This window comes from Poecilia formosa, unplaced genomic scaffold (assembly GCF_000485575.1).
Source record: "Poecilia formosa unplaced genomic scaffold, Poecilia_formosa-5.1.2 Scaffold67, whole genome shotgun sequence".
Lineage (NCBI taxonomy): Eukaryota > Metazoa > Chordata > Actinopteri > Cyprinodontiformes > Poeciliidae > Poecilia > Poecilia formosa.
This window is the reverse complement of record NW_006800006.1, coordinates 2,062,778-2,077,179: the sequence shown is the minus strand read 5'-3', so window position 1 is coordinate 2,077,179 and position 14,402 is coordinate 2,062,778. Positions and strand designations below refer to the sequence as shown.

At 41.7% G+C, this 14,402-nt stretch overlaps 2 protein-coding genes across 2 annotated transcripts; one reads left to right on the top strand and one right to left on the bottom strand.

Annotated features, from left to right (window-relative positions):
- Positions 1–6,072, top strand: c8a (complement component 8, alpha polypeptide). Its single transcript, XM_007554979.2, has 11 exons — positions 1–204; positions 284–377; positions 1,072–1,219; positions 1,309–1,456; positions 1,564–1,753; positions 1,839–2,021; positions 2,391–2,631; positions 2,716–2,847; positions 3,186–3,343; positions 3,420–3,645; positions 5,806–6,072. The coding sequence occupies exons 1-11, from the start codon at positions 101–103 to the stop codon at positions 5,955–5,957; spliced, it is 1,776 nt and encodes a 591-aa protein (XP_007555041.1). The 5' UTR covers positions 1–100; the 3' UTR covers positions 5,958–6,072.
- A 241-nt stretch (positions 6,073–6,313) lies between these two features.
- On the bottom strand, positions 6,314–14,184 carry c8b (complement component 8, beta polypeptide). Its single transcript, XM_007554975.2, has 12 exons — positions 12,941–14,184; positions 12,025–12,172; positions 10,799–10,946; positions 9,826–9,967; positions 9,579–9,711; positions 8,937–9,134; positions 8,578–8,818; positions 8,339–8,467; positions 8,094–8,257; positions 7,529–7,682; positions 6,622–6,693; positions 6,314–6,520 (listed from the first exon to the last, which is right to left on the bottom strand). Exons 1-12 carry the CDS (start codon positions 13,021–13,023, stop codon positions 6,366–6,368), a joined length of 1,767 nt encoding a protein of 588 aa, XP_007555037.1. The 5' UTR covers positions 13,024–14,184; the 3' UTR covers positions 6,314–6,365.
- Positions 14,185–14,402: the final 218 nt, after the last annotated feature.

Here is a 14,402-nt window from a genome sequence, read left to right as displayed (position 1 = left end):
TTTTTGTTGGTGCAGACAGCGACGGTAGAAGTCCTCCTAGGACCACAACATCCACTTTGTGATGTGATGATATGTTTGAGCTTCCCTGATCATTTTCAAAATGGGGACATTTAATCATGTGGTTGTGGCTTTATGTGCTCTGTATCTGTTTATTAACCCAACTGTGAACGCGACCAGGAAGCCATGGACAACTTCTCAGACCAGGTGCAGTATTTTTCACTTCATCAATTCGAACAATCAGTTGAATAAATGTGATAAAAAAAATGTATGCTATGATGCTTAGGAGGATTAGAGCTGCAAACAGTCCAGCGCCCATCGACTGTAGAGTGGGGAGGTGGTCGTCTTGGACACGGTGTGACTCCTGCACAGATAAAACGGTGAAGATGTTTTTCTCTGTAAAACACAAACTGAAACCTCCATTTTTTTTCTCAAAATGTCAATGCACTATTTGTCTGATAAAATCATCAGATCATCTAGATAGGTACTAGAGGGGTCACTGAAGGAAGGACTGGGTCAACTATGCACCTTTTAACTCTCACCACTTAAGGTAGCTGGGTTCTGTATTGAGTATATCTGCTTATGTAAAAGGCTCATTTTGAGTGGTTTTTACCAGGTTTATAATACAGATGAGTTCAGATATGCCAGTGCAGATTTAATATAATCTTTTATAGCCTCTCACTTTCATTTTCAGGAATAAGGAATAGGCAATTGTAAAAATTGTCTCTGCTAGAAATATTGGGCAAAGGGATTGTACAAAGTATTGCCAGCAGTGGTTTCAATACAATCGTAAAACATTTGACTTCTATAACTCCCGGCTGTAATGTAACATAATATATTTGTGATATATGGATATATATAACATTTAGTCTTAAAGTCGACCTTAGTAGCCTTTATTTGATAGTTCTCAGACAAGAAAGTGGATAGAGGGGAAAAGACATGCGTCAAAGGTCATTAGGCTAGGACTGAAACCTCTGATGGCCACGTCGAGGACTAAGGCCTTCATCTTTGGGTCACGCACTTTACCTCTGTGTCATTGCCACACCCTTAACAAGCTTCTTTACTTCGTCTTAGTTACGTTTTCGACACTTGGAGAAACCTGCACAGTTTGGTGGGACAGACTGTGTTGGGACGTTGTGGGACCGGCTGGCGTGTCCAACAGCGACCACCCAGTGCATGGTCAAGGATTACTGCGGGGAGAGTTTTACCTGCAAAGAAACAGGCAAGTCCCGCCAAAAGGTCTTTTAGGGTGACTTACTTTTTTAAAGTCAAGGGAGGTTTGTGTGTTTCTGAACTTTTTCATCTTTCCAGGACGCTGCATAAGCCAATCCCTTCGCTGTAACGGGGAACCGGACTGCGATGATTTCTCTGACGAAGACGAATGCGATCGCATCACCCAGAGAGAGGACAAGTGTTCAACCTTGATCCCAATTCCTGGTGCTGAACGTGGCACGCAGGGGTAAGTGCTGGATGCTTTTTACAGTTGATATGAACTTACCTTACTCTTCTGAAAACAAAATACTTCTGCTTTCTGAAAACAAAATACTTCTGCTTTCTTTTTTAAAGCTACAACCTCCTAACTGGAGACTTTATGGATCAAGTACTTGACCCTAAGTACTTTGGAGGAAAGTGTGAATATGTCTACAATGGAGAATGGAGTAAATTAATGTATGATGCATTCTGTGAGAGTCTACAGTACAATGAAGACGAAAAGAACTACCGGAAGCCTTACAATTACCATACCTACAGTTTTGTGGTAGGTACTGTGGCTCTTTATGTAAAGTAGAGATCGGTAATTTCCAGAAAGACCATTGCTTTAACTAAAGGTGAACCCGTTACAGGCGGAAGCCACCTCGAAGGGTTCCGATGAATATTTTGAAGATATGCAAAGGCTGCTGGAAGCGAGGCAGTCCATGTCGTCCTCCAATTTCGGTGTCTCTGTTGGGATCGCTTTTGTGGACATTGGAGTGAATAAAAATGCAGAATCAGAGTTTCTTAACAACATCACAAAATATCAAAGCCAGGTATGTTCTAGAAAACAAACAGCGAAAAGACTATGCTGACTGCTTCAATCAGCATAATTAAAAAAAATGCACTCCTGTGTGAAACCAGATATTGTGTGGTATTTATGCCCCTTAAATCAAGCGGAAGAAAAGAAATATGACAATATGTAAATTACGCCTTGCTTTTTTCTCACACACACACACGCACGCACGCACACACGCACACACACACACACACACACACACACACACACACACACACACACAAAAACCAAAAAATCTGCAAACTGCTTGTAGTGTTCGGTACTTGCTTTGTTTGGTTCAGAAAACAATATACCACTTTTACGCCTCATGAAGCGTTGAGGTCAGGCTTTTCTGCTTTGTGTTCAGGACTTTAGCTTCATTAGGGTTTGGTCCAAAGTGCAAACCGCCCACTTCAAAATGCGAAGCAACCAGCTGATGCTTCATGAAGATTTCTACATTGCCCTCATGGAGCTTCCCGAACAGTACGACTTTGGCGTGTACTCCCGTTTCCTGAACACCTTCGGTACCCACTACGTCACAGAGGGAACCATGGGGGGATCTCTGGAATACGTTGCCGTCCTAAACAAAACGGCTATGGCCAAGTCAAGTAATCAAACTTTGGTTGGTTTAAATTAGGAGCTCTTATGGAAATTCAAGTAAAATGTTTCATCTTCTTTCCTGACTCTTCCAGACATTGACGCAAAAAGATTCCAGTCATGCTTTGGGACCTCTCTCGGCATAAGTTATTCATTCAGTGAAGAAGCAGCATTAGGCATTAAGGTTAAAACAAGTAGCTGTGAAACAAACAAGGAGGATTTTAAAGGTGAGAAATCGTATTTCAGGTATTGATGCTTTTTTCTATCTTAAATTCAAGTATCAGACCCGACTTTAACTATTAATTCACTTTTAACATTTAACTTGGCAAAAACTAGTACCTTTATAAAAAAAATACTAAGGAGTAATTGGTTTAAAAGAAGTTCCTATATCTTGCCGAAAATGAACTTTTCAGTTAGTTTTGCCTTATTTCAAGTGTACTAAGATATTTGCACCAGAAACCAGACCAAAAATACTTGCTAAGATGTGGTGCTGCAGTGTAACTGTTTTATATAAAGGGCTGTTTGTTTGTCAGAGCCTTAAATCATTGTGCTCTGTTCTTTGCAGCAAACTCCTCTGAGTCCGCTGTGGTTGAGGACATCATCAAACTGGTAAAAGGCGGAATCACAGAGACCGGCTCAGGACTGCTGGTCATCAGGGACCAGGACACATACAGGAAGTGGGGGGCTTCTCTCAAATATAACCCAGCTCTGACTGATTTTGAGGTATCATGACATGCAGAAGAGGGTGACGTTACATTCCCCGCCAAAATTTCACACCGACTTCTATTACTGACTGCAGATTTTGCCGATCTTTGAGGCTGTGCGCCTCAGCACGGCAGCTGACCACGCAGGGGCCAGAATAGACAACCTGGAGAGGGCGATAGAGGAGTATCTGCGGGAGTTTGACACTTGTCGGTGCGCCCCCTGCAGGCACAATGGGATTCCTGTCCGCTCAGGCACCTCCTGTAGCTGCATCTGTAAGCCCGGCTTCCGGGGCGTGGCCTGCGAAGAGACTCTCCGGAGAGGTGAGTGCGATGTGAAACCAAAACTTACAAACATTTTCAACTATTCATTGAACAGTTAAGTATTCTTCATATTCGGTTTGAAGGTTTAATTTGATTTATATTTCTTGAAAGTGTTTACCTATTTATGGCAAACCAAGTTTCCACTAAATTCATCCCCTTAAAAACAAACAAACAAAAAAAAAAAGTTCACGCTTTGGGTAAAATGTGCTTTTTTTATTTTTTTATTTATTTTTTTAACAATGTCTTGAACACTTATTAGCTGCGTTCCAATCACAAAACTTTAGCAAAAAAATTGTGAATTGCGAAAAAAAAAAAATCACAATATTGGCATTTCCATTACATACAAAATGCAATTAAAATCGCACGTGAATACATACAACGCCACAATCGTCCGTCTTTTCTGTCAGTAGTAACAACCAATCACAAAAAAGGGAGTGTGAGGACACACACCCCATGCATTTTTATGGTCAATAGAAACACAGCTGCAGAGAGTAGATGCGTATCTATTGACCATAAAATTGCAAAAATTGGAATTACAAAAATACATTTGCTTAATGGACTCACCCCAGTTACAAAAACACTCAGGTTTTTCAGTAAAAAGGATTTTTTTTTTAGTGGCAGAATTTGGGACCAAACTTACCCAACGTTTCAAATTTTCGATGACACTTGTAGCTGTCAGTTAAAAAAAAAAACAACAAACAAAAATTAAAAAACATTGAGAGCAACCTGTTGTGCTTTTGCTACTTGTTTCTGAAATAATTTCTTCAAAGCTGGCCCTTATAAGGAGCTATGCCTCATTCTGCTTTGGGATGGATGCAAAGGAAACAGCAAGGGGCCCATCATGTGTTCCTGAGGGACACCAAACAAGCTCAGGGAGTTGGTTCTCGATTGGTTCTTGATGTCTTCGTTGGAATAAAGTCTGACAGGAATAACAGGATGTGAACACACTGAATGGGTTTCACTAGAATTTGGATTCCAACCTTTAGTCAGAGGAATAACAGAGAAATATTTCTCATCGATATCCAGAGGCTTCCTGTACTTTAATCCTACTTGGTCTTTCTTAGCATTCCTGTTTGCTGATGTAGATTACAGTTAATTACAAAGAGTCTCAGTCTGATCAGCAAAGCTACTGGTCACTTACTAAAAGTCAAGTTATTCCTTCTTCACGCCTTTTTTTTTTACTATTTGTTCATTTGAGCCTTTTAACTTCCTGTTTTGCTAAATAAAGAACTCAACCTTTAGCTTTGTTGTTGTTGGCAGTACACTGGCCTGTTACAGGAAACCTTGACAAACATTGCTCATGGTTGTAAAGGCCCTAATTTCAACCCAAATAAACAAATGGTCAATTACCAGAGAACTTCATAGATCATTTTATTCCACAGAGTTTCCTAGAGTTCTGCTGAAAAAGTTTCTCAAAGAAAAAAAAAAAATCTAATTTCCTGATAAGATTAAAAATAATTTTCTGTTTACTTTGAACCGAGTCATCCCTGGCTTTGATTGCTTTAAGTGGTCTTGAGCAAATGTTCTTTCTGAATATGTTTTAAATAAAAATTTATGTTAAAGTTTTCTTTAAACTTTGGCAGCTTTTTATACATTTTCAGTCCAGTGATGGACGCAGCAGACTTTATTTGACCCACTTTGGAACAGGACCATTTCCAGAGTCATTCCTGTTGTTTAAATCAATAACTTACATTTATTTGTTAGACGTTTCCCCCCCTAATATTAGCCTGTTAATAGTGTAAAAAAAACAACACTTTTCTCACAAACGAGGACCCTATTTCATTTAAATCAGGAAGAAAAAGAAAGAAAATCACAACGTTCTGATAAAAACGTTAAACATTGAAAACAACACATTTGGAGCAGCTGAAGACTTGAATAATTCTGAATAATTCAAATTAGGAGCCGCAGATATTTCCTTTGGTAATTTATGAGTTTTAAATAGAAACCTCATCAAAATGCCAGGATATTTTTCTTTTCCAAGCTTTATGAGCACGGTTCGTCCTGTTTGTGTTTGAGATCTTTCAGTCTTGACCAAAGAGGTGCACAGACTTTGCTGACCATTCTTTGCTCATTAACAACGATTCGTCTACTTGACATTATAAAATACACCACAGTTGTTTAAGTAAAGCAAAATTAAATAATTTCCTTTTTATCTGACAGATGCCAGAACAGACGGCTCGTGGTCCTGCTGGGGCTCATGGTCTTCCTGCTCGTCGGGGACGAAAAGCAGGACAAGAATCTGCAACAATCCTTCACCCGAAGGGGGCGGGGCACCCTGCCTGGGCTCAGCCAATCAGAATCGTCGATGCTAAAAGGGACAATTTCCTCCCCCCTCCTCCCCCTTCACATAGAAACAGACAGCGAGGGATAACGAGTCGTCGTCATTGTGTTCTAAAAAAATAAATGAGCTTTGGAGACTTTACCTACCTTTGAGCCTGTGTTCATTTCAAGAATGCCGGTTTCATGCGTGCAACAGTAAGAAAGTTGTGTTTTGCTTGTCTGAAGGATAAATCTGGGTAACAGCAGCTGAATGTAGGTCAGTGCCTGAGGCAGGCCTAGTTAAGTACCGCAATGAAAGAAAAACAGAAGCTTTTACTCTCATGGTTTAACATCCTCAATTAAATACTTTCTCACAGGACGAATCATTTTAATGAAACACCAGGTCACATACGTGTTTGGTAGATACTTTATTCACTTTCTCTTCTTTAACATCTGCGACTTTAAAAGCAGTCTGTGGACTCCTGCTGCAGCCCTCTGCATGGGAGGCCGCCGCTGCTTGGTGCCGGGTTGCTACACTGTCGACTCCGGGTCATTTGACCGCCGCTGCAGGGTGACCACGCTCCCCAACAGCTCCAGCCACCATCGATGCCCAACTCTACAATAAAACAAGCACGCCTTTTGTCACGTCTCAGTGCGTTGATGGATGAAACGTGTGGTGCATTGGAAAAAATACTTCTAGCGTTCGGCTAAATCGACCTTTTAGCCTGGAGGTGATTTCGCAGCTCCGTCCGGTGTAGCCGGTGGGACACACGCACTCGCATCTCGTGCCTGTCGAGCAAGCAGACGATGTTACTTTTGCTGCCATTGAAATTAAATTCAGATGTCATGTTAAACAAGTTCTGCTTGTGTAACCACAAGTTTTAACATTTATATTTGTGGTTGGCAGAAGGTACGCCATCAATGTAGATTTTGACAAGTCAGGACACGATCTGAAATCCTGTACAGTTGTCCCTAAGAGTGGACTGTGACCACCTCTGGATGACTGCTGGCCATCCTGACAGAAGCCTCCACCTCCTGGGATTCTGGTCTTACAAACCACACAGACAAGTTATTCAATCAAGATGTGTCTTGAAACCTTGACTGAAGTTTCTTCCTTGAACTTGACTGGGCCGTCTATATTTTCTTTTGTTTTAACTTCTTGATTAATGTCTATTGAAATATCTTAGTCTTCTTTTTTTCCATTGTTTTTGGGGTAATGGCTCCAAAAACAACGAGCCATTACTCCGTGGTCTTTCGGCCAATGTCAGTACAGAACTTGATTAAGTAAATGACCATTAAGTACCAGCTTTCTCACAGGCTGATGACCTTGTTTAGGAGCAGGACCTGAGCAAGGGGCTCACTGGGCTCAAGGAGCAAGTCACTGAGATAACTCTTTAGGCCACAATGTTCAGCAGTGAAATATGAGTCCATGTGTCTTATGGTTAAAATCTGGTCAGAATAGGGTCATCCAAAGAGCAGAGCCATATTACATGAAGAAGAGTGAACCAAAAGTCCTTAGAAAGACTAAAAAGGCAACAATTTCACCTGAAGAAAACAGATTCTTCAAGTTAAGGTTCGTGTCAAAATGAGAAAGGACTTTATGAAACAATCCAAAGTCTTGTACCTTTTAGAACAGCCACTCCATTGTTGTGACAGGGAGCACAGCGACAGGCGCTGGTCTCAGCCAGGTACTCGGACAGAGCTCTCTTCAAGTTCCTCTTCAGACTGTCCGCCTGGACGAAGTCCCTGGAAGTCACCAGCTCATACAGCGGCTTGGTCTGATGATACACATAGTGATGTTCTATCATATCACACACTTCTCGTTTTACTGCTCAAATGATCTGAAAGTGAGACTTTTTTCCATTGATTCAGCAGAAACCTGCCTCGAACAGCAAAGAAAAAAAATAAAAAATCTGCCAATTTCTCTCTGGCACACTAACTGGCTTGGTGTTTGCTCCCTAAATTGCCATTGATCAGTTCTGTTGTACTGTAACTCTTTGTAACCGTGCCAACGCTGGCCGTGCATCAAGCTGTCTGATCTGATTCATTGTCCTCAGCTTAATTAGCACCTCAGATAATGGAGGAGCGAAACACACCAAAACATCTATTGACCTGGATGATGTCGGAGGCAAGCAGCACACATAAAAAAATAAGTAAGCATAAATCTTTCATGTGCAGTTTGAGCTCACCGTCATGCGGATGAAGTCCGGGTTGTAACGGACACCTTCACCCCAGAGCCTCATCAGCTGCTCGCTGGGAAGCTTCTGAGACAACAAAGCAGTGATGGATTCACTGTTTCCACCCCGAACAACAGCAACAAAGTCCTCCACCATCGCCCCATTCTTTGTGTCCTCTGAATGCAAGCAGAGAAACGTCTTGCAGGGTACAACTTGTGTGTAAGGTGTAAGAAATTCGATCAGAGACGTATTCCCACCTCCCATTTCATTCAGAAGTCCAGCACAGGATCCACCGCCAGCGCCCAAGGATACAGGAACTCCATAAATGGTCACCCCAATCTTGAAGCCTACCTGCAGGCAAGATTTGTACTGGTCCAAATTGTAATCTAGGACGACAAACCAGAGTGCGATTACTTCTTAACTGCTTGGAAACCAGATCCAAACCATTTTTGCCAGGCTACGAATTTTGAATCCCGCTGCCATAATGACTCCAGACCTGACTTCTCCAGCTTCTCTTTGTTCAAGATGGTTGTGTGCTCGAAATCTCCTCCGAGGGCGGCCTCGGTGATGTAGTGGGTGCCGTAGTCCTTGTAGATCTGCCTGTACTCTCCGTAAACGTACGCCTGCGGCAGAGAGCGAAGGCGCTGCAGGAACTCCGGGTGAAGCACCAAGCCGTCGGACTTCAGGATGTACTGGGCCAGCTCCAGCTCTGCTTTGGCTCGAATGAAGCTGTTCGTCTAGAGATCAGAGAGCAATGGCGAAAGTCGCCAAGACCGTGAGGGAATGTGACATTTCACAGAAAACGACGCTGCAGGTTAGCTGGTTGTTTAGAGATTTGCAGAGGGACAAACATACAACTCCGGAGGCACGTCGAATCTTGCTGACAGACTTGCTGTATTTGGAGGAGTCGTAATTGAACCCAAAGCTGAAGACGCCCGGAATGCCGAAGCCAATGGAGAAAGAGGTTTGGGTCATCCGCTCCCTGAGAGTGTGATCCATGTAGTCAGAGTACGACTCGAACGACTGCAGGGTGAAATCGTACGAGCCTCTCGTCTGCAGGCAGAAGAATTTTATGGGATGACGGACAGATGTTGCTGTCATTTTAAGCAGTTCAAACGGTATTGAGGAATAATGGCTCCTGTAGTTTAGAAAATGTGTGTAAATCACTTTAGAGGTGAGTGTTGAGTTTCCTTTTTTAAAAAAACAAAAACAAAAAAAACAAAACATTTACACTTTATCATTGACACTTTATCTTTGTAGCCTCATTTCTCATTAGCATTCAAAGAAAAGCAAAGAAAACAAAAAAAATATGGCTATTAAAAGACAAAAAAAACTTTGTGTTGTACCCAACAACATTTTCCATTTTAAGAAAATGTAAAAATGTAAGTAAAACAGGAGGGACAAATTTGCTGATCTTTGCTGTCCCATTGCATAAAGCACATTTATGTGTCTCGTTCCATTTTTGACACGACTTTGACCAAAGTCGGCCGTTTTGACCTGCAACGTGTACTGCTGCAAGTTGAAGGGCTTCCTGAACGGGACATCCTGGATGTAGTGAGGCAGGCAGCCGCCTCCATAATATCTGTTATCGAGCACCACGCCTTCCAGATGGCTGTTCAGGACGTTTATTCTGAAAGAAAAAGTATTATTGTTGATATGGAGAACAGTGGGAGAGTCTGAAAACAGCAGCAAGAAGAAAAAGAGACCCGGCATGATTTGGAAATTGAGTCTTCAAGTGACTCACCCTTTGGCCAGATTTTCTATTCCCCAGTACTCTTCTGCCTCCACCCTGCAGGGCTTGGATGTCTTGGTGCAGCCGACTTCGTCGGACATGTCCCCACAGTCGTCCTCACCGTTACACTGCAGGGTTCTGTGGATACAGCGACCTGATGGACATAAAGGAAACGCCCTCATACAGTTTCACTGCTTCTGGCTCATATTTGACATTCTTCTCTTAGTGTACATGGTTGGCAACTTTTCTTTTTGACAAATTAAACTGTGATGAATCTTTAGAAGTGCTGGTCCATTTTTAAAGTCAGTCAGAGCTGGACATACTTTCAGTAATCTGCTAATACACAAATTTCCTGCTTAGCAGCGTAGCGTTTCTGCTAACTATAAAAACATTAAGCTTCCACAAAATTTATTTTTCTGAATAAATTATCATTTAGTTAAACTCTCTCTGTTGAAAATGTTTGGCATCTGTATTGAAGATTCTTCAAGTAGTTTGATGTTTATAGTTTGAGCTTTAGGGTTAGCACAGCTAGCTTTTTAGCTAACTGTGCCCAGCTTCATGAAGAAAAAAATCACCATTAGCATGCTAGCAAATGGAAATATCAAATTAGCCTACCAGAAGAAACTGCGTATTGTTAAACTTTCTTGTAAAAGTCAAATTTTGTCATGTTCTAGATATAAATTGTAATATTTTTATGGGTGTTTTACTAAACCAAACCAAAGTACATAATAACGGAGAACTGGAAGAAAAAAAATAACACAAAGTATATTTTTATTCACCCCCTTTCATGAATAATTAAAAAAATAACTTTACTGCAGTTCCTTTACTTTATAGAATACAGGTAGAGTCCATTTAATTAGAAATAATGTAATAAAAAATTATTGTAAAAAAATAATGCTGAACTGTAAAGGCATTTATTAATTCCACTGGATTTCAGATAGGGGTACTAGAGTGAACCAGAAATGGAGACAGACGTACAGCATACCTGTTTGCGTGCAGAGGAATCCCTCACACAGAGGTACGTTATCGCAGGTGTAGCGGGCTGGAACCTCGCAGCGTTCCTCCTGGGTGCCATGAAGATAGCATGGCTCTCCTCCAAACTGAGATGGCCGCTCCAGTTTAGCATAGCGGTACTGGTTGTAGTTGGAGGGAGACAAACACGCCAAGTGTCAGCATACACTGAAACAGAGTCTTGCTAACATCCTCTAACATCCTGTGGCTCCGGAGCTCCTCCTGAGAGCCGTAATGGCTGAAATCACATTAGAGGGCTGATCTCACTTTGTCATGTCAGCTTTATTAATCCCCTCTCTTGTAAAGTGGGTGAGATGGAGGACTGGAGTGGATCAGCTCTGACCTTTGTCAGCGGCGGAGCTCTTCACAGTCCACACAGAGCTCCACTATGATCAAACGCAGCTTGACTGGCTCTTAAATATTTAAATGTCGAAAGCCCCAAAAAATTGTCTGTCGACCGTTTCTGTGCCATGAAGTTACCCATCTCTAATCTGACTCCAGGTGGGCGGCGCGTCTTTATGAAAACTAATTAGCTGCTCATAACGGAATCAGTTCAGCTTTTACTATCTGGACTTACCTGAACATATATTTACTTTATTTTTGCTAGATTTTGGGGGAAAAAATGGCTGATTTCATGTTGAATATTAACTGGTTTTAGTTTGCTAAAAAAAGAAAAACAGCACAGAAACAAAAACAGCCGTAATGGGCAACAACTGACAAACTCTCATCACTGACATTAGTGCTAAAAATATTTTCATGACTATTTCAAGCTGTTCATTTTCCAGATTATCAGAGGTCTAAAGTGCCTGGCAGCCATATTGGATTTTGGGATCAGGGTTGAAACAGATGAGAAACTCCCAACTTTCCCTTGTGGAGTTCCAGCTTCAGGAAACCTTTACGTCAGTAACTTCAACTAGGACTTTGTGCATTTTAACAAAGTCAAACAAAATGTAGATAAATTATTTAATTTTAGGTTTTTGCAACAAAATTTTTTGTAATTTATAGGGGGTCTGATTGACATTTGATGATTTCTGAAAATATTAAATGACAGCAGCACAAATTAAAATTTTTGCGACACAAACACCAATTTTGTTCGATTTGAAGAAGGCAGGGGGATGAAACTTTGCTTAGATCTTATTTACTGTCTGACATTTGTTCAAACACAATTGTGTGCATTTGCCTCCTCGTCATCGTACTTACTTTCTTCTTTGCGCAGGTGTCACAGCGGGACCAAGGGCTCCACTCCGATAAAACACAGTCCAACGGCTGAACTACCACCCGGTTACCCACTGAACGGGTTTCACGAACACTGGAGTTTTCATCACTTGCTGTTGTTCGGGGAAACTCACTGTGATGTGTTCATGGGATGAGAAATCAAAACTAACAAAAATGCAGCCTGATAGCAAATGTGTTTATCTAAAAGGGCAGCGTTACGTATTTCACAGGCACATAGAGCCATTTTACAGGACAGCCAAGTAACTATGTTACCTTCAGCTGAATAGATAAAACATGACTTAAAAGAAATGCCACTTGGTAATTTAACACCTTGAAATTGGGCCACTGTCTCTTTAAGAAGCGCCTGCTCTTTCTAAAACTCCACCTTCAGGAAGTCATCACAACATGGCTCCTTTATTCACCATTTAACAGCATTTGACAAGCGTTGCTATTGATGAGCTCAGTTCCACCAGGTGTTTGCTAATTGCTGCTGGCTAGTCTGACGGAGCTGAGTGTGTGTGTGTGTCTGTGTGTGTGTGCGTGGGAGGGGTGGGGGTTGCACTCTGTGAGGCAGAAGCTTGAAAACTCCCACTCTGAGAAGAAGCTTCATCATAAAGGTGCTGCTCCGTCCCCACTAAGCTTTTTGCACAGCTGAATGGTTGCCATGGAGATTAAAGGATTTCTGAAACATTCATGAAAGAATCAAAGCAACCATTTGATGTGTGTTTTTTGACGAGGGAATAACATTATAACACGATACAAAGCTCACAAAAATCAATCTTGCATAACACTGCCCCTTTAAAACGATTTGTGCTTAGATGACAAACAAATCTGAAATTTTTTTTATAACAGCAAAGCGCCAGGGGAAGCTACAGTTGAGCAGAAATAATAAATCTCCTACCTTAGCAGCACCAAGCTGAGCGTCAGAGTGAGCAGGCAGCTGTGGGAAGCGAGTCTGCTCGACTGTATCATCACAGAAAACATGACTGTGTGTTATGAGCTGCTGTGACTGAGGGGAAAGCTCTGCTCAGCTCGCTGAGTAAACACGCGCTGATCAATACTGGCCTCAAGATGAACCCACTGCCACCATTAGACTCAGCCACCAAGCTGGATGCACAATCCCACAGGCCACCAGAGCCGCATTGCCAGGTGTGTGTGTAAGTGTGTGTTTCCCACAGGTTCGACACAATCTGATTAAAATGCCGTTGGATTTGCTGGCGAGTTCAGCGGACGGGCCCGAGATGTCTTTGTCATTTGCATGAACTTCATTACGTGTGACACGTGATATCTGCTCCTGACACGTGCAGGAAATGTGTTTCTGACGATACGACGGCGGTGAAAAATGAGCGCCGCGTAATCAAGTCCGGGGCGGGTGGCACCATCATCTGCAGTCGAGTTGCGGCGCTGCAACCTTTAACCTTTGTTCAGCTTCGCCACACTGTGGGCTTTACGGAGTGGCGCAATCGCAGGAATCTGCCGCAGTTCGTTTATTCCGAGGAGGGTGGCGCAATACGGCAGTTATGGGATTTTGAGTGTTATTTTTTTTTATTTTTATAAAAATAAATCTTTAAGTAGGCTTGAAGAAATGACAACTTGCAGCGGCGGAGTCCAAACGTTTTGACACGTGGGACAAAATCGTGAAGTCAAAATTACGCGCAGGCCAAGAAAATAATAACAATAAACTAAAGTCAAAGAAATCGTATTGATATTTTCTGACAGCAGCTCATCTCAAGATTTATCCATCACCCAAGTGGGGAGGCAGAGAGTCGGAGCCGACTCTGATGGGATCCGATGGAGAAGCAGCCAGACTTCGGATCATGTAAGGTATAATTCTTTATCCTGCCGAAGCGGTGGTCTGCTGCTGGAAGTTCACAGACTCTAACGTGAGCTTGAGAGCCGAACGTTCCCAACTTTCCCTTCCAGTTTAAAGTCAGAATGATAAAATCTTTTCTTTAGGATTCTAAGAAGCCTATGAGTGATTTATTAAAAACTTTCCTTCTATCAGTAATCGGTGATTAAGTTTAGTGTCGTTATTTAGTTTTTTCGGTCTCATTTGTTAAGTGTGTCATTGGCAAATGCATTAGTTCTGATCCAAAAGAAAAATGTGGATGTTTGTTTTAGTAAGGAACTATCAATAATCCTTTATTTTTTTAAATTAAAATATTAACCAGCATTTATATTGATTCTAAATAAACCATAAATCCTGAGAAACATAGAAATGTCCCTCCACTCATCTTCCATTATGTAGCATAGAGCGCCCCCTGGAAAGGAACTGATCATTTTATTCATCCATCCAGATTTTTCTTTACCTAACTTATTGGAAAATTGTCATTAATAAAGCTTAAAAGCAAATATTCATTAAA